This window comes from Vigna umbellata, chromosome 2 (assembly GCF_029865625.1).
Source record: "Vigna umbellata cultivar VRB3 chromosome 2, Vumbellata_1.0, whole genome shotgun sequence".
Lineage (NCBI taxonomy): Eukaryota > Viridiplantae > Streptophyta > Magnoliopsida > Fabales > Fabaceae > Vigna > Vigna umbellata.
Genome location: NC_142166.1, coordinates 21103931 through 21124434, shown reverse-complemented (window position 1 = coordinate 21124434; position 20504 = coordinate 21103931). Strand labels below are relative to the sequence as shown.

The 20504-nt window shown below is 40.2% G+C and overlaps 1 protein-coding gene across 1 annotated transcript; it reads right to left on the bottom strand.

The window, feature by feature from the left end:
• Window positions 1-1230: 1230 nt before the first annotated feature.
• On the bottom strand, window positions 1231-19438 carry LOC148203594 (uncharacterized). Its single transcript, XM_088107671.1, has 10 exons — window positions 19252-19438; window positions 18995-19180; window positions 16109-18571; window positions 15468-16018; window positions 10256-10561; window positions 9331-10005; window positions 8584-9213; window positions 8190-8481; window positions 6626-7955; window positions 1231-1279 (listed from the first exon to the last, which is right to left on the bottom strand). Exons 1-10 carry the CDS (start codon window positions 19436-19438, stop codon window positions 1231-1233), a joined length of 6669 nt encoding a protein of 2222 aa, XP_087963797.1.
• Between the last annotated feature and the right edge of the window lie 1066 nt (window positions 19439-20504).

Here is a 20504-nt window from a genome sequence, read left to right as displayed (position 1 = left end):
TTAGCGTTTGGTACTGAGGTCATGGGACTTGAGGATGTTGAACTATGCAGTCCGAAGTGTCAATTTGCCATCCTTGTTTGAATGTGTTGTATCCCTGTTTGCTTTTTATCACATGTTTTCTGGGTGCTAAAGGGTATTGAAGCTTTGATATTGGGGAGTATATGCTTATTTTCTATTGTTAACAAAATAGATGAAGTTTGCAGGCACTGAAACTGCATTTTGGGTGCAGTTCGAATGAATAGGGGTTTTGTTATTGTTAACAATATGCATTGATTGAACGCAATTTCATTCGTCTTTCAGCAGGCATAAAGCAGACATACATAGAGCATAGAAACGAACATGACCAAAAGAGGTTGGATGTCTGAAGAATTACCTTCGCAGCTTCAAGAGAAGATAAAACTTTCCTTTTTGTTTTAGTCTCCTTTTCTTTACTGGATTCAATCTCCTTTGCTCCCCTCCGCCGAACTTCTCCTTCAGTAACCAAAATGATCTTGCAGGCAGGCACTGGAAAGTGAAGTGGAGTGGACTGCTAGGTTCCTCCAACACTCGTTGCTTCTCCTCCTTTTTCCCTCCGTCCCCGGTTTCTCCTTTTTCCTTTTTATGAACGTGATGAAAAACCCATACTTCTCTCTGTCCTCCATCCTGTGAGCTCTGGAATATCTTCTGGCATGGGATTTCTCTTTTGTTTTTTTCTTTATTTGATGTTCACTGTATCGGCTATCAGTTGGCAGAAGTTTGCCTTTCAAAAAAAATCATTCTCCTTTTATGTATACTTGCAGTCGTAAGTAGGGAATTATAGGAAGAAGAATCTCTGTCTTTTGTTGCTGCCATTGTAAATGAACATTTCGAGCATTGCTTTTTGCCTGAACACTGCTTACTGCTGTTTTATGTTACAGGAAGGGTTGACCTCGGGTTTTCTCTTTTTCTTTTCCTTTTTTTTTTCGTTTTCTTACAAATAAAATGAAATAACTAATATATATATATATATATATATATATATACATAATAATAATAATAAAATAAATAAATAAGAAGGTAAAAATAAAATATAAACTAAAAATAAAAATGAAAGAAAATAACATAAAGTAAAATAATAAATAAATAAGAAGGTAAGAATAAAGTATAAATTAAAAAATAAAAATGAAAGAAAATAACATAAAATAAAATAAACCTATTATAGTCAATCCGGACGAAATTGGGTGTCGACAGCTGCCCCTCTTTACTTAGATATTACTGGATAATATGAAAATTTGATATTTTCATATTATTGAAGTAAAAGCTAAGTAAAGAAAGAAACACTAATTTCGTTCGGATTTCAAAATGAACAAGAAACAACAGGGAATTCTGAGGGCGTCACGACCCTATGGATAAGGAATGAGGTGTAACAACCTCATGGAGGGTGTAACAACCCTATGGATAAGAAATGAGGTGTAACAACCTCGTGGAGGGTGCAACAACCCTATGGATAAGAAATGAGGTGTAACAACCTCGTGGAGGGTGTAACAACCCTATGGACAAGTGAATGAATGAGGTGTAACAACCTCGTGGAGGGTGTAACAACCCTATGGACAAGAAATGAGGTGTAATAACCTCGTGGAGGGTGTAACAACCCTATGGATAAGGAATGAGGTGTAACAACCTCGCGGAGGGTGTAACAACCCTGTGGATAAGTGAATGAGGTGTAACAACCTCGTGGAGGGTGTAACAACCTCATGGATAAGAAATGAAGTGTGTCGCAACCGGAATCGCGATGGGACGACGATCCAAAAAAGAGAAACGGGGTTTTAGAAAAAAGATTTTGGAGTCGCCACCATAGTTTATTATGGGAAACTACGGGAAAACCATAAAACGATAAAACACAGTCCGCGAAAACCAGATTCTGGGTTCGGGAGTCGGTTACGCGTGGGGAAGGTGTTAGCACCCCACAACGCCTGCCCTAAGGCAGTACCTTTAACTAAATGCACGAATATGATGTGGTTTTCAAAATGTTTAACTATCCCCTAAAATAAAAATTCTGAATAAACAAAACATATTTTTTTATTTTTTTGGGCCCGACAAGGATTGACCTTGCTCCTACGTATTCTCATTCAAAATGAGAAATCAGGGTGACGTAGTTCTTTTTGAAAAAGTTTGAGAGATTTGTTTGAGAAATTGATTGAAAGATTTGTTTGAGAAAATGATTGAAAGATTTATTTGAGAAAATGATTACGGATAAATTTGGATTTTTGGGAAAGTGAACCTGACAAGGGCTAGCCTTGCTCCTACGTATCTCCACTTTCGATGGAGAATCAAGGGTTACGTAGTTCTGGGTAGCAAGACTATTTGTTGTTTAAAATTGTTGATGTTTTCGGGGTTTTTGAAGATTTTATACCTTTTTTTGTATTTTGTTTAAGAAAGAGAAAAGGTTGTTAGCACAAGGACGATGCGTGCGATCACACATGTGCATAAACCTTTAAAACATATTTTTTTGGTTAATTTTACTTAAGGAAAAGAAAAGGTTTTTAGCACAAGGACGATGCGTGCGATCACACATGTGCCTAAACCTTTAAAACATATTCTTTGTAATTTTAATTAAGAAAGCGAAAAGGTTTTTAGCACAAGGACGATGCGTGCGATCACACATGTGCCTAAACCTTTAAAACATTTTTTTGTAATTTCAATTAAGTTGGAAGAGAGACTCTAGGTTTTGCGCTTGAATGAGAAGGTGAGAATCCTGTTCTGAGAAAAAGAAATGGACCTGGGGCCCGGCGTGGGCTGCTTCTTTCTTCCTGCCACCTGCATTCCATTCCCACCCCCATCTCGTTCGGGCTTAAGCCCACTCTTTTTATAAGAAAAAAGGAAAATTGAATCTGGGCAAACATTTCGGGATGCACTCCAAATTTCATGTTTACACCCCTAGCAGATCCAAAGTTGAAGAAGAAGAGTTTTGGGCTCAAACCAAAGAGCTTCATTTCTTTCCACACCTCTGGTTTTTATCTCTACACTTTTATGCTTATTGGTTGCTTTGTTTTATGCTCTTTAATGTTTTTTTGCTTTTACTTGATTGTTTTCTTTTCATATTATTGTATGTGACTATGTATGCATCTTATGTTTTGCCGGGTTTGTTCATAAAAAAATCTAATAAATATAAAAAAAATTAATTAAAATTAAAAGACAAAACAAAAAGGAAAATACAAAATAAAAATAAAAATTAAAAATTACAAAAAATATGTTTTAAAGGGGTTAGGCACATGTGTGATCGCACGCATCGTCCTTGTGCTAAAACCTGTTCTTCTTCTTTTCTCAAATAATAATAAAATATGTTTAAAGGGTTTAGGCACATGTGTGATCGCACGCATCGTCCTTGTGCTAAAAACCTTTTCTCTTTCTTAATTAAAATTACAAAAAAAATATGTTTTAAAGGTTTAGGCACATGTGTGATCGCACGCATCGTCCTTGTGTTAAAAACATTTTCTCTTTCTTTATAATAAAATTACAAAAATATGTTTTAAAGGTTTAGGCACATGTGTGATCGCACGCATCGTCCTTGTGCTAAAAACCTTTTCTCTTTCTTAAATAAAATTACAAAATATGTTTTATAGGTTAAGCACATGTGTGATCGCACGCATCGTCCTTGTGCTAAAAACCTTTTCTCTTTCCTAAATACAAAAAATTCAAAAAATATAAAATCTTCAAAGACTGAAAAAAAACATCCATACGTTCAAACAACAAACAATCTTCCTACCCAGAACTACGTGATCCTTGATTCTCCATCAAAAGTGGAGATACGTAGGAGCAAGGCTAGACCTTGTCAGGTTCACTTTCCCAAAAATCCAAATTTATCCGTAATCATTTTCTCAAACAAATCTTTCAATCATTTTCTCAAACAAATCTTTCAATCAATTTCTCAAACAAATCTCTCAAACTTTTTCAAAAACAACTACGTAACCCTGATTTCTCATTTTGAATGAGAATACGTAGGAGCAAGGTCAATCCTTGTCGGGCCCAAAAAACTAAAAAATATGTTTTGTTTATTTTAGAATTTTATTTTAGGGGATAGTTAAACATTTTGGAAATCACATCATATTCGTGCATTTAGTTAAAGGTACTGCCTTAGGGCAGGCGTTGTGGGGTGCTAACACCTTCCCCACGCGTAACCGACTCCCGAACCCAATCTTTGGTTTTCATGGACCGTGCTTTATCGTTTTATGGTTTTTCCGTAGTTTTTCCAGAATAAACTATGGTGGCGACTCCAAATCTCTTTTTCAAAACCCGCGTTTCTTTTTGGATCGTCGTCCCGTCGCGATTCCGGTTGCGACAAGGTGTAATAACCTCGTGGAGGGTGTAACAACCCTATGGAATAGGAATGAGGTGTAACAACCTCGCGGAGGGTGTAACAACCCTGTGGATAAGTGAATGAGGTGTAACAACCTCGTGGAGGGTGTAACAACCCTATGGATAAGAAATGAGGTGTAATAACCTCGTGGAGGGTGTAACAACCCTATGGATAAGGAATAAGGTGTAACAACCTCGCGGAGGGTGTAACAACCCTGTGGATGAATGAATGAGGTGTAATAACCTCTTTGAGGGTGTAACAACCCTATGGATAAATGAATGAAAGTGATCATAGGTTCGACGATTGTCCTACAGAGGAGCGCCGTCGTAGAAGGAAAACTTGTATTCAAATTTTTGAAACATTGGTAGATACTGATACGAACATTGAAGAGACTTAGAAGCAAAGGTTGTGTTAAACTTTTCACAACTTCTCTTTCCCCTTAAGGATTTTTCAAACATTTTTCCTTGCTTCTCATGAAATGTATGATGTAATGTCACGAGGGTGCACGAATGCATAAACACATGAGACCTTTTATTTCGTTCTCTTCTCTTGCCCTCCTCCTTCTTTTCTTTCTTTCCGTTTTTTCATTATTTGTTATTATTTTTTTGAAAATTCCATGTTTGGAACCCGTTGTCAATATTGTCATCAAACTCGATGTACATTCAAAATGCATTCATTGAAAATAATGTCGAGAAATGGTGAGCCCTTTGATGAAAAGGAAAAGAGTGTAACTATTGGTTCAAATTCCCTTTATCGCTTTTTGCAATCCAAACTAGCTTGAACCCGAGAAAGTGTGAGAAATGGTTATGAAAAGTGGATGGCTGAATGACGGTTTGTGAATGATGGTTTTGTGGATGATGGTTTTGTGGATGTCGTTAATATTTCAACAATCAAGGCTTACAAGTCTGCCCCAACTTTGCTGTGCACAATAAGTGTGATTTGGAGAGGTGGACAGGTCTGGGTAGGGAGGAATGCCCTAGTTTGACGATTCTCTCTTGACGGGAAGACTTCACATTATATTTTTTCATTTTTCCTTTATGCTGCTTTTCTCTTCTTCTAGTGATCGTGTCATTCACCACATCATTTCGTTCCAGAGTTAAGTTCATGAGAAAAATCAGGACAAACATTCTTCAGTCGGCGTGGACTTTAATTGGCTTGTACCGTGGCTAAAGGTCAAAGGGTTTTGAAAGAAACGGATAATGAAGGCCCAAATAAGTGTTTGACGGTCGAATTATCTTAACAAGAATCATCTGCAATGTGTCGAGTCAACTGTCTCTAGGAGTTTGGAACTTCGGACGTCCTTTTATTTTTCATCATTTTTGTTTTGTTTTTTGTTTTTGTTGTTTTTTTTTTCTTCTTCCTTTTTCTTTGGCTTTCTTTTCTTTTCTTTTTTTTTTCTTTTTTTTTCTTCATTCGTCTCGTCGCCTCTACTGTGACCCTTTTTGAAACTTTTCTTTTTTCATTTCTCTTTTTCCACAAATCTTCTCCTTGACTTGGATGCCCCTGACGTTCCTTTGGATTGACATCGATATGCTAATGATTCTTGTTGAGGGTGATGAAGAAAAACAATTATAACTTACGGCTCAAAGGGGGTGCAACTGGATAAATTTCTTTTATCACTTGAGTGAAGAAAAATGGCCACACGTCATTCTGAAGCTTGCTTGCCTTACTTCCCCCAACCTTAAACCTGAAGTGAAACTCTGCAGCGATTGACACATCAACTAATTTTTTTCTTTTTTTTTTTGTCTTTTTTTTTTCTCCCCGATCGACGGATCATTGGGTACGCGTATCCTGATGAAAACTGCCCCAGTATTATATTCATGACAATCCTCTATTTTAAAGGGGAACGAGAAAGCTAGGGGTTCAAGTAGTATGAATGCAGATGCTTCAGTAGGAAAAGAACACTAGTTACTATGAATCAGGAAAAGACTCAACACTAGCATTTTTCAAAACTTTGTTTGCTTTTGCTTTCCGAAAGTACTATGCCCTCGGCAGACTTTATTGACAACGAATTCAACATGTGTCTTTTTTTTATTATTATTTTTTTTTTTACGACATCCCTCAAGAACGAGTTTGTGCTCGATGGATATACCTATGATGCTTTAATTATTATCATTTTCTTTTTTCCTTACTTTACTTTAAAACCCAGTGCGACATGAATCGTGTCGAAAGAAAAATCGTAAAAGTTGAATAATGGATAAAACTGTATGGTATTTATTGAATGAAGTAACACAGAATACAACATAATTCAAAAACAGTGTTAATATCCCTTAGTGGCATCCCCTATCGCGGAATCATCATGCGTAAAACTTTTTTACCGCATCAGAATTAACCGGTAAAGGTAACTCCTCTCCATCCATCCTTGTGAGGATCAGTGCCCCTCTAGAGAATGCCTTTTTTACTACAAATGGTCCTTCATAATTTGGGGTCCACTTGCCTCTGTGATCCTTTTGTATAGGCAAAATCTTCTTTAACACCAGTTCGCCTTCGTGGAACTCCCTTGGGCGGACCTTTTTGTCGAAAGCCTTTTTCATTCTTCTTTGGTACAATTGTCCGTGGCACACCGCTGTTAGTCTCTTTTCTTCGATGAGATTGAGCTGGTCAAACCGAGTTTGAACCCACTCAGCTTCCTCCAATTGGGTTTCCATTAAAACTCGTAGAGATGGGATTTCCACCTCAAACGGAAGTACCGCTTCCATGCCATACACAAGCGAGAAAGGTGTTGCCCCAGTTGACGTTCGTACTGATGTACGATATCCATGCAAAGCAAAAGGAAGCATTTCGTGCCAATCTTTATAGGTGACTACCATCTTTTGCACAATTTTCTTGATATTCTTATTAGCAGCCTCTACTGCCCCATTCATCTTTGGACGGTAAGGGGAAGAATTGAGATGATGAATTTTGAACTCCTCACATAACTCCGCCATCATCTGGTTGTTTAGGTTGGTGGCATTATCAGTGATAATCTGGTTAGGTAACCCGTATCTGCAAATCAACTCCTTTTTTATGAATTTGGTCACCACTTTTCTAGTCACGTTGGCATAAGAAGCAGCCTCAACCCACTTGGTGAAGTAATCGATCGCGACTAGTATGAAACGGTGTCCATTTGACGCTTTTGGCTCTATAGCTCCGATAACATCTATTCCCCACATTGAAAATGGCCACGGTGCAGACAACACGTTCAAGGTCGTGGGCTGCACATTGATATTGTCTGCATACATTTGACATTTCTCGCACTTCCTCACGTGTGTACAACAATCATTTTCCATGGTCAACCAGAAGTAACCAGCTCTCAAGATCTTCCTGGCCATTGAATGCCCATTCATATGTGTGCCAAAGGTACCTTCGTGCACTTCTTTCAGTATCATCTCGGCTTCCTTTGCATCCATGCATCTGAGGAGAACCATGTCATGATTTCTCTTGTATAAAATATCCCCATTTAAAATAAAGCTGCCAGCCAACCTCCTTAACGACCTTTTATCGTTTTCAGATGCCTTCTCAGGATATTCTCGGGTCTTAAGATAGTGCTTGATATCAAAATACCAAGGTTTACCATCTACCTCCTCCTCGATGAAATGGCAATATGCTGGCTCTGCATGGCACTTCATTTCAATCATTGGTAATTCTGCATCTTGGTCAACTTCAAACATCGAAGACAAAGTAGCCAAAGCGTCTGCTAATTGATTATCTTCTCGCGGTATGTGGTTAAATGTGATGGCGACGAAATACTCCATTAATCCCCTGATGTAAGCTTGGTAAGGAATTAATTTCGAATCCCTAGTTTCCCACTCTCCCTTTAACTGGTGGATGACTAAGGCTGAATCTCCATATACATCCAAAATTTTCACTTTGGACTCTATTGCCGCCCGAATACCCATAGCGCAGGCCTCATATTCTGCAATGTTATTTGTGCAATTAAAGCATAATCTTGCCGTCATAGGTATGTACTGATGCTCTGGAGAGATGAGAACTGCCCCTATGCCATGCCCCATCACATTCGAGGCTCCGTCGAATAATAACACCCACGTTTCTTCGTCTCGGTTTTTTCTGCCTTCTTCGAATAGAGCCATGATATCTTCATCGGGAAATTCGGGTTGCATTGGCTGATAATCGCCGATGGGCTGATGAGCCAGGTATTCCGCTAACGCACTACCCTTGACGGATTTCTGAGTAATATACACAATGTCATATTCTGACAATAGCATCTGCCACCGAGCTATCCTTCCAGTAAGAGCAGGCTTTTCAAAAATGAACTTGATAGGGTCCACCTTGGATATCAACCAGGTTGAGTGACTCAACATGTATTGCCTTAAGCGATGAGCAGCCAACGCCAATGCACAACAAGTTCGTTCTAACGACGAATATCTTTGTTCGCAGTCTGTGAATTTCTTGCTCAAGTAGTATATGGCGTGCTCTTTTTTCCCAGCTTCATCGTGTTGACCCAACACACAACCCATCGACTTATCCAACACAGTCAAATACAAAATAAGTGGTCTTCCTGGCTCAGGTGGACGTAATACGGGAGGGTCTTGCAGGTATCGTTTGATTTTTTCAAAAGCGACTTGACAGTCCTCGTTCCAAACCACAGCTTGATCCTTTCGTAACAACTTGAACATTGGTTCACACGTAGCGGTTAATTGGGAGATGAATCTAGCAATGTAGTTCAGTCTACCCAAAAAACGTCGAACCTCCTTTTCTGTTCTAGGCGCGGGCATTTCTATTATCGCTCGCGCCTTATCAGGATCCACTTCTATCCCCTTTTGGCTAACCACAAAACCCAACAATTTCCCAGATTTCACTCCAAAAGTGCATTTGGCGGGGTTTAACCTGAGTTTATACTTTCTCAATCTCTCAAATAATTTCTTCAAGTTGAGAACGTGCTCTTCTTCCGATTCAGACTTTGCAATCATGTCATCCACGTAAACTTCAATTTCCTTGTGCATCATGTCATGAAAAAGTGCCACCATCGCCCTTTGATATGTTGCCCCGGCATTCTTGAGCCCAAAGGACATCACCTTATAACAAAAAGTTCCCCACAGCGTGATAAAGGTTGTCTTTTCCATATCTTCTGGCGCCATTTTGATCTGATTATATCCTGAGAAACCATCCATGAATGAAAATAGCGAAAACTTGGCTGTATTATCGACTAGAGTGTCGATGTGCGGTAGTGGGAAATTGTCTTTTGGACTTGCACGATTCAAATCACGGTAGTCAACGCACATTCGAACTTTACCATCTTTCTTGGGTACTGGTACGATATTCGCCACCCATTGCGGGTATTTCGCCACAGCCAAAAATCCTGCATCAAATTGTTTCTGCACCTCTTCCTTGATTTTCAAAGACATCTCAGGCTTCATTCTCCTTAGTTTCTGTTTGACCGGGAGGCATTCCGGCTTAAGAGGGAGTTTATGCTGCACAATATCGGTATCCAAACCGGGCATATCATTGTACGACCAAGCAAACACGTCCTTAAATTCCTTCAATAGGACACGCAACCTTTCTCTTACTTCCTCTTTCATGGTTGTGCCGATCTTGACTTCTTTTATCTCGTCTTTCTCACCCAAGTTAAGTATTTCGACATCTTCCTGATCGGGTTTTATTTCTTTAGACTCTTGTTCCACTAACCTCATTAGTTCTGGAGAGGGTTCCGAACCATCTTCATAATCATCTTCCGTATCATCGACAGGGTGCTCCAGATTAGGGATACCGACATTGTTATTTTCAAAATATTCATTGTCATATCTGCATTATTTAAGTTTTTGAAAAAAGAATAAATAAACAAAAAAAAACGATGGAGGAGGCTAAATGAGGATAAACACGATTCAAATATCACACTGAAAGCAAAATAAAAGCATCAACCCGTAAGTCATGAATCCTAAAGCTCCGGGTAAAGCGATAGGATCAATTAATATATTACATTTCGTTCGAATTAAACATCACAGGTAAATCCACAGTCTTCCAATTGCTGAGCCGCGCATCTGGTGAGCAAGCCCACACGAAGTTTGAGCTTTCAGATCCAGCTTCCTCTTCCAAGACCGCTATAAGGCTAGTGTTCACCCATCCAGCGCCGCGAAAACTCTCCTTGATATCACAAATGTGAATCTTCCTCGTCCTTGGTTCCCGTCGTTCTATCCGAGCCAGACTACGCTCCCTCCTTTCCTCGATCAGCCTCTTCTTATCCCCCTTGCTGGGCTTGTACCCTAGGCCATACCTGCTTTTGTTCTCGACCACCTCCAATGGGAATGTCTGTTAGCAAAATGATGAAGATGAAGTTTTGATGATGTCCAAATCAAGTCAAGAGAAATCAAGATTCAAGATGTTATGAAGACTTGTATTGCTATGGAAAGCTTTTGTAATAATTGTAGTTTAGTGTCTAGGACTTAGATTTTTAGTGGTTTTGATTCCATGTAATTTTATATTATATAATTAATGTCCAGAGTCAAAATCGCACTGTATTAATCGATTAAAACAAGTATTAATCGATTAAAACAGAGGCTGGCCCTGAAAACCCAAGTGCCACTAGAATAATCGATTAAAGTGTATAATAATCGATTAGCTAATCGATTAATCTTGAGAATAATCGATTAACACTGACCGTTGGGGCTTTCAGATTTGAAAAACTAGCCGTTGTACTCATTTTAATCGATTAGTACTTATGTTAATCGATTAAATGCGTTAGATGGCCCGTTTTCGAAGAATGGAAGGGCATTAGGCTGAGTCTATAAATTGGCTCACTATTTCTCTCAAAAGCAACTCTTCCCTTGTGCTCTAGTACTCAGAAATCATTGAGACTTGTGTGTTCTTGTTCGGCTTGTGAAACTCGTGTCTGTGGAGCTAGTGAAGTGCTGCTACGGTGACAGAGGAAATAGCCGGTTCATCCTTGGTGTGTCTGAGGAGGTGTTCGGAAGAGGAAGTTCATCCTTCGTGAAGTATTCGGAGGAGGTGTTCATCCTTGGTGTGTCCGAGGAAGTGCGTGGAAGAGAATCATCCTTCGTGAAGCATTCGAAGGAGGTGGTCATCCTTTGTGAAGATTCAAAGGAAGTGTAAGTTCGTCTCTTGTGGTTTCAAGAGAGGTGGTATCATCCTTTGTGAAGATTCAAAGGAGGTGTAGGTTCATCTCTTGTGGTTTCAAGAGAGGTGGTATTTCTAAACTCTTACAAATTGTTTTTCTTTGTGACTAATATTTGTAAGTGTTTTGTGTTAGTGAAAAAGGTTTATCTTGTTTGAGATAAGCGACTGGACGTAGGATCCTAGTGATCTGAACCAGGATAAAATCATCTGTGCAAATTTCTCTCAACCTTACTCTCTTTATTTGTCTCTATTATTTGCTTGGTAAGTTTAATTGAGTAGAAATTAAAAGGCACACGTTCGTATTAAAAACCCCCCTCTTGGTTTGTTACCACGCTAATAATTCTGCTGCAGCGATTCTAACAATTGGTATCAGAGCTTGCTTTGATAGTCATTCAAATGGCAAGATCACATCAAACCTTTGCAGAGGGTGCATCAATCAATAGACCCCCACTATTCACAGGTGAGAACTATGCATTCTGGAAGGTAAGAATGCAAATATTTATTGAATCTATTGATTGTGAAATTTGGGATGTTATTGCGTCTGGTTCTTCTGTTCCTACTAACAATATACAGGAACCAAAGCCCCGTGGTCAATGGACCATTGAAGAAAAGAAAAGATGTCAGAATGACGTAAAAGCTCGGAATATCATTGCATCAGCATTGACTGTTGATGAGTTCTACAGGGTTTCTGTCTGCAAAACTGCTCAAGAAATGTGGGATGTGCTCAGAGTGACACATGAAGGAACAGATGACGTAAAGAGGGCAAGAAAGAATTCCCTGATTCAAGAGTATGAAATGTTCCGGATGAAGCAAGGAGAAACAATTTCCGACGTTCAAAAACGCTTCACCAACATTGTCAATCATCTCATTGGACTAGGTAAGTCATTTGATACTGATGAATTAAACATTAAAATCTTGAAGTCTTTAGACAGGTCGTGGCAACCTAAGGTGACTGCAATCTCGGAGTCACAAAATCTCAACACCATGACTATGGCGGCACTTTTTGGAAAGTTGAGGGAACATGAACTTGACCTCGGAAGACTAGATGAAGAAGAAGCAAAAGCAAAAACCAAGAAAAAGAGTCTAGCCTTGAAATCTGAGGTAGAAAGGAGCAAGAGCAAAATGGAAGATGAAGATTCAGAAGATGAAGAAAATTTGAGACTCATGATAAAAAGGCTCAACAGGTTCATGAAATCAAAAGACAAAGGAAGATTAAAATTCGAAAAGAAAGAAAATCAAGGATCTTCCTCACACTATAAATGTTATGGTTGCGGAGAAATGGGGCACTTAAAAGCGGACTGCCCAAATCAAAAAAAGAATGAAGAAATAAAGGAAAAGAAAAACTTCAAGAAAAAGAAAGCCTACATCGCATGGGACGATGACAACGAAACAATTTCCGATTTGAGCGAATCTGATGAAGAAGCAAACATTTGTCTAGTGGTGAACGACGAAGCTGGAAGCCAAGTAAGTACATCTAGCGATTCTGATAATTATAGTCAAATTAGTGAAGATGAATTGCATGAAACTTATGCTGCTTTAATAGTAGAATCTGAAAAATTAGATAAAGCTCATAAGAAATTGAAAAAGGATTTCAAAAATTTGAAATCAGACTTTGAAAATATTCTTGAAGAAAATAAAAATTTAAAATTAGATTTTGAAAATATTTTTGAAGAAAATAAAGATTTGAAAAATAAAGTTTTATTTTTTGAAAAGGGTAAATTTACTAGTAGTGATGAATGTGCTTCTTGTGAAAATTTTAAGAAACTACTAGAACACACAACCTTAGGAGAATGTAGTAAAAATAACGAAAATAAGGTTGTTAAAAATAAGTATGTTCCTAAAATTAAAAATAAACATAATAATAGAACCCGTAGAACATGGGTAGAAAAAGGAACAACTTATAGGAACACAAACTTTGTATCATGCTTTTATTGTATGAAAAAGGGTCATACTTCAAATAAATGTAAAATTAAGCATTATGGTGTTCCAAGTGGTAGATATGTTTGGGTTGTAAAATGATTTTTTTTTTTCTAAATCTAACCCAAAGGACCCATACAAGTAGTTGGGTACCTATTGTTTAATATTTAGAATTTCTTTAAAACAAAGAAAATTTTATTCCAAGGCCGATGAAACTATTTTTTTGGATATCTTCTAATATACAAAGCATATATAGTTTTCAATCGGAAAAATTTTTATGTGTGCATGTTGTCTTTGATGAAATTGTAGACCTTGAGGCAAAACCTCTTGAGTCAGTTGAATTACATGCAGGCAATGATGAAAATTTGTAGAAGACAACAAATGAAGCAAAGAATGATGACAATCCTCAAAATGAAGATCTAAACAAAATGTGGAAACAACCTAGAGGATTATCATTACGAAGTTGGAGGCATATCTACAGGGGTAAACATTAGAAGAGATCTAGGAATTTTTTAGAAATATCTTAGGATTGTTTTTTTTTAAAAAAAAATTCCTATCTTATATAATTCAATATATGATTAAACAATGTTTTATAAGTTCTTTATCCTAAAAATATTTGCTTTATATATCCTTTTGTGCATGTTTGAATGAATCTTTAAATTTAAAATATTTTTAGCTCATATGCATACTTGCTTTTATTAAGGGGGAGTATTATCTTAGGAGGAGAACATCAAACACAACTTTTTAATTATGATCAAAAAGGGGGAGAAAATGTTTAAAGCTTATTTGCCTATTTGTGCTATTTGTGCTTATTCACTAATGCACTTTTTCTTCCGTAAGTTGTGTTTTATCCAGATTATTACTAAAAGCTTTAAATCAAAGGAGTTTTTGATCATCATCAAAAAGGGGGAGAATGTTAGCAAAATGATGAAGATGAAGTTTTGATGATGTCCAAATCAAGTCAAGAGAAATCAAGATTCAAGATGTTATGAAGACTTGTATTGCTATGGAAAGCTTTTGTAATAATTGTAGTTTAGTGTCTAGGACTTAGATTTTTAGTGGTTTTGATTCCATGTAATTTTATATTATATAATTAATGTCCAGAGTCAAAATCGCACTGTATTAATCGATTAAAACAAGTATTAATCGATTAAAACAGAGGCTGGCCCTGAAAACCCAAGTGCCACTAGAATAATCGATTAAAGTGTATAATAATCGATTAGCTAATCGATTAATCTTGAGAATAATCGATTAACACTGACCGTTGGGGCTTTCAGATTTGAAAAACTAGCCGTTGTACTCATTTTAATCGATTAGTACTTATGTTAATCGATTAAATGCGTTAGATGGCCCGTTTTCGAAGAATGGAAGGGCATTAGGCTGAGTCTATAAATTGGCTCACTATTTCTCTCAAAAGCAACTCTTCCCTTGTGCTCTAGTACTCAGAAATCATTGAGACTTGTGTGTTCTTGTTCGGCTTGTGAAACTCGTGTCTGTGGAGCTGGTGAAGTGCTGCTACGGTGACAGAGGAAATAGCCGGTTCATCCTTGGTGTGTCTGAGGAGGTGTTCGGAAGAGGAAGTTCATCCTTCGTGAAGTATTCGGAGGAGGTGTTCATCCTTGGTGTGTCCGAGGAAGTGCGTGGAAGAGAATCATCCTTCGTGAAGCATTCGAAGGAGGTGGTCATCCTTTGTGAAGATTCAAAGGAAGTGTAAGTTCGTCTCTTGTGGTTTCAAGAGAGGTGGTATCATCCTTTGTGAAGATTCAAAGGAGGTGTAGGTTCATCTCTTGTGGTTTCAAGAGAGGTGGTATTTCTAAACTCTTACAAATTGTTTTTCTTTGTGACTAATATTTGTAAGTGTTTTGTGTTAGTGAAAAAGGTTTATCTTGTTTGAGATAAGCGACTGGACGTAGGATCCTAGTGATCTGAACCAGGATAAAATCATCTGTGCAAATTTCTCTCAACCTTACTCTCTTTATTTGTCTCTATTATTTGCTTGGTAAGTTTAATTGAGTAGAAATTAAAAGGCACACGTTCGTATTAAAAACCCCCCTCTTGGTTTGTTACCACGCTAATAATTCCGCTGCAGCGATTCTAACAATGTCCGCCCCTGTCCGTGCTTGCCTAAACCGCTCCCGTACTTATAGCCTTCTTTCAGCATGACCTTGGCCGCCATGATAGAGGCACATGACAGATATGGGTTTACTGGAAATGGTTCCACATAGGTGTTTCCCACGATCTCCAATGATTGGAAAGCTGTCTCGAGAGCTTCCTCGGCTGCCTCTATATAACGGGCAGAGGATGGCCCACTCACAAGGAGATCCTCCTCTCCAGAAACTATCACTAGCTTATCTCCCATGACATATTTCAGTTTCTGGTGTAGTGTGGAAGGTACAACTCCCGCAGAATGGATCCACGGGCGACCCAATAAACAACTATAGGCTGGGAGGATATCCATGACCTGGAAGGTTATTTGAAACACACATGGGCCAATCTGGACCGGCAACTCTATTTCGCCCATGACTTCCCTCTTGCTGCCGTTAAACGCCCTCACAATCATTGAGCTTGGCCTCATATGCATTCCGTCACAGGGTAGCTTCTCCAATGTTGACTTTGGCATGACGTTCAAAGAGGAGCCATTGTCCACCAAGACACGCGCTATGACGTGATCCAGGCATTTCACAGAGACATGAAGAGCCTTGTTATGCCCTCTGCCTTCAGTAGGTATCTCCTCATCGGTAAAGGTGAGGTAATTATTAGCAACGATATTGCCAACAATGCCCTCAAACTTGTTCAGAGAAATACCTTGCTCCACATGGGCCTCACTAAGTATCTTCATTAACAACTTCCTGTGAGATGCAGAATGCATGAGCAGTTCTAGCAAGGAGATCCGGGCAGGCATGCGGTTTAGCTGTTCCACCACCTTGTACTCGCTCTGTTGTATGAACTTTAAAAACTCGCAAGCCTCTTCTTCGGATATCTCTCTCTTCTCTCCTTCGTCAGGGGTCTCTTTTTCTTGTACACCCTTCCCTTTCAAGAACTCCTTAGCTTTTGCGGCCATTGTTGCTTCCTTATTGTTGGCTCCCTCTCTTGTCAGCTCTGGTGGTGTAAAGATTCGACCACTTCTCGTCATTCCCCCGATGCCTGATATGTTTTCAATGGCCGGGTCAGCACCCTTTCCTTCTCCTAACGCAAATGCCCCATATCTCCAAGGGACAGCTTTCTCATTTTTGTAAGGAAAGGGGGATGGGACACAGATAACCACAGACGGTTTTTCTTCAGTCATCGGTGCAGGAGTGGTTCTAGTGAAACGTATCACCAGCGGTTCCGGTAGAGTTACATCAGATTCCCCACCAGTTTGTGCAAACACTTCTTCCTCTTTATCCTCGCGGCATACTTGCATCAAACTTCTGTCAAGCAGGTCTTGCAGAATATCTTCTAATTCAACACACTCTTCAATAGAGTGCTCAGCATCTGGATGAAGTGCACATGATGTACCCATATCATAATCACCTTGCACTAGGCCCACTTTTAACAACGCCTCGAAAATAAACCTCCTAGAACTCCGGATTTCACTCACATCCCTTATCAACTCCTGTTTTTCGACCTCGATGGCGTTCGTCGAGGTACTCCCATGCCCGGACAATGGGTTATCCTCGATGCTAGGCTTATCTTCTTGAAACTTTAGCCAACCAGAGTCGATTAGAGCCTGTATCTTATACTTGAAAGCCACACATCGCTCGGTTGAGTGACCAATGCCTCCTCCATGGTAACTACACTTGGCATCTGCATCATAACCCCTTGGGTATGGAGGTTGTACAGGCTTCATCGGGCAAATGGCAACCAAACCCTTTTTTACAAGTTGAGGCAACAACTCCGTGTAAGTCATAGGGATGGGGGTGAAATTAACAAATTGATTCCTTCTCGGGTTGGTGTTTTGACCCGCATTGATATTTGGATCCGCGTTTGCCCCGGCCCTCCACGCTTCAGTTGGGACTCGCGGTGGTTGATAATACCCTTGTTGTTGTTGTGGCCTAGTTTGATGATCGAACGAGGCGTTAGCTGCATAGGGGGGTTGGCCTAAGTATGGTCGATAACTATGAGTGGGAGCCTGACCTCTCCACGCAGGCATTATCGAGGCTGCATGCACCTCCCCTTCCTTCTTCTTTCCCGGATTGAAACCGGGTTTTTTGTAGTTTGTAGCTGCGGGCGGGCCATACACAATTTTCCCGTTTTTCAGCCCAATTTCTATCCTTTCGCCAATTATGATGACATCCGCGAAATTGACGGACACGTTCCCCACCATATGTTCATAAAACGGCGGCTGAAGAGTATTTACAAACATTGCCACCATCTCTCTGTCAAACAAAGGTGGCTCAACTTGCGCGGCCAATTCTCTCCACCGTTGGGCATATTCCTTGAAAGTTTCATTGTCTCTCTTCCCCATATTTTGCAACTGCAGACGGTCCGGTGCAACATGCGTGTTGTATACGTATTGTTTCACAAAAGCGTCAGCTAGATCCGTCCAACAACGAATTCTAGAGGGCTCTAAATGGGTATACCAGTTTAACGCCACCCCAGCCAAACTGTCTTGGAAAACGTGGATGAGTAGCGGGTCATCATAGGCGTACGCAGCCATCTTTCTACAATACATGGTCAGATGGCTTTTAGGGCATGTACTACCCTTGTACTTCTCAAACTCCGGCGCCTTGAACTTATGCGGTATTTTCACACCAGGGGCCAAGCTTAGTCTTGCAACATCTCCAAAGTCGTAGCTTTCCACCCCTTCAATGGCCCTCAATCTTTCCTCAAGAATCTCCAGCCTGCCTTTAGCTCCTTCAAGGTCACTGATTCTCCCATGCACTGTGGTTTGCGATGCGGCCCTAGCTGAAGATTCATGATTAGCGACCACGTACGGCATTGCAGTTACTCGTGTCCCTTCAACTGTGTTTGTTTCGTTCCCCTGTGCACTCACCATGGGAGCTGACACGGAGACGGGTCCCAAAGTGCCGATTGGCGGTACATTGACAGTTGTGGGAAAGGAGAAAGATGCATGCTCTGTTTCTAAGTACTCTCCTACGGGAGGAGTGTAACCTGGGGGTAACCCATATGGCGGGAAAGGTATCGATTGGCTGGCGGTGTTCAACAACGGGGGATAAAAATGGGCATTTCCTCCGATCTGTGCGGACGACGACTCTGCAGTAGTCTTCAAGGATTCAAGGGCAGCCAAGATCTGGCCAACCTGGTCTTTCAACTGGCTAACTTCGGCTTTGATGGATTCTTGCGACTCCTCTCAGCTTTCCATGATCCTTGAATTGGCTCGAGTCCTGTAGGGATGTCGCGGAAAATTGGCCGTTGTTTTCCTCACTTGTACTGTTTTATTATTTGATTAACTTTAAATTAGATGAGAACGAAATAAAGAAAACATGATGCATGTTGGTAACAGGTGGAAATCACAAGATCACGATGACATTACTGATGGAAATCAATACAAGTTGATACCAGACAAACCTTCCATATCTTTCATTAAAATACTCAGTTCAATACATCGCATAAAGAAAACGAGACACAAGGATCTCAAAATACATCACGCTCGAGCTCGAGCGATAAAGGATTTCATCTCGCCTACCAACCATTTACAATGATTAATAAAAAGTTTTATCTCTTCCGGCGGGCTATAAAAATGAATACTCGCTTCGGCGTCCAACACCATCTTGGGGATGTCTTCAATTGCTTCGTTTGCCAAGGCTGCCAATCGGGAGAAACTTTCCTTCCAATGTCTCACAACCACTTCCTGCTCGGCGATGTGATCCTCCATTCGCTTTACCAAAGCTGATGCCTTTCTTCGAACTCCGTCGACCTCCACCTTTCCTCTTGCTCCTCAATGTACTCCTCCATTTGTTTTATCATGGTTCGATGCTCTTCTTCTGCTTCTGTTAGCTTCCAACGCTCCTGGCTCATTTCTGACTCAAAAGACACGGCCATTTCTTTCATCTCGTGCCCCACTTTTTCTACCTGAACCTGCGCTTCTCTTAGTCTTTTCAGGGCCTCTCGCTTATCTCTTTTGGCTTCTTCGTAGAGGTGCTTCCACTGTTTTCCCTCTTCTAACGCCGCATTCTTCTCCTTCACTTTCATGGCGAGCTCCTTGCTTGCAGCTGCAAGATCTTATTTCAGTCGGAATGTATAATCTCTTTCGGCTTTCTGACTTCTGACAATTTCTTCATAGGCCTGTGCTTTTTCTTCTTTACCATTCCTCATATCAACGAAATCATTGCGCACAGCTTGTAATTCCTTTCTCAACCTAGCATTCTTCTCCCTCAGTTTTTCCATCTCTAGTTTCAACCCCTTCACCTCTCCGCTCTCTAGGTCTTGGGAGGACCCTTCATTAACCGGCTGATCGCTGATTGGCTTGAAAGGCAGTTTGACTTCCTTTACCCTTTCCAGGATCCAGGTATGATAACTAACTTTGCCATCCACCACTCCCAACCTTAAATCCTTTTCAGCTCGCATAACGTTTTCCCAAGCACTTCTAACTTTTCCTCAACGTTTCGGTGAGGTGCCCATCCTCATAATAGACGAACAATGTCGTAAGGTAGTCCGGTGAAGGTGCCCCTTTCATGGGATTTCCGAATTGCCTTTGAACCAAGACGGGGTTATAATTGATGCAATATCGGGTACCTATGAGGGGTACATTGGGAAAGTTGCCACAATGATGGATGGAGGGCTTAATCCCAAGCCAAGGAAGACGCCATTTTACTTTTCCACCATTCAAGCCAGCAAAGAATTGGGCCCACTCGTTTCCTCCTTTGTCCTTGGGCCCTTGGTGTGAAGGATCTCCAAATAGACACCTGACACTAACCGCCCCCTTACATACGCGCGCAGTCATCCACTCATACAGTGCCGGCAAACAACAAAGAATTTTCTTCCCCTTTCTTTCATGGCAAAAACTCATGGTCCCATAAACATCTGCGAGGACTGCCGTCACAGGGTTTTCTGATCTTGTCTTTCTTGCCACGAAGACATCTATCGCGGCATAATCCACAAAGTCCTCTACTTTGGGAAACAACATGACGCCATACACGGTAAGGGCTAACACGTCCATAAAAGTCTCCCACTCTTCCCCATCAGCTAAATGGTGCAAGTACTGTTCCAAATATCCTTGCGTCAGTCCGCGCACTTGATTCCTAGTTACCAACCTGTC

Excerpts from the sequence above, each read along its gene's own strand:
- LOC148203594 (XM_088107671.1), bottom strand. The coding sequence starts at position 19,438 with ATGAAAGTGAAGGAGAAGAATGCGGCGTTAGAAGAGGGAAAACAGTGG. Across the intron at positions 19,181-19,251 it reads GTCAGAAATGAGCCAGGAGC|CAAGAGGAAAGGTGGAGGTC; the intron begins GTTGGAAGCTAA and ends TACATTGAGGAG. Across the intron at positions 16,019-16,108 it reads TGAGGCCCATGTGGAGCAAG|GCAGAGGGCATAACAAGGCT; the intron begins GTATTTCTCTGA and ends TACCTACTGAAG.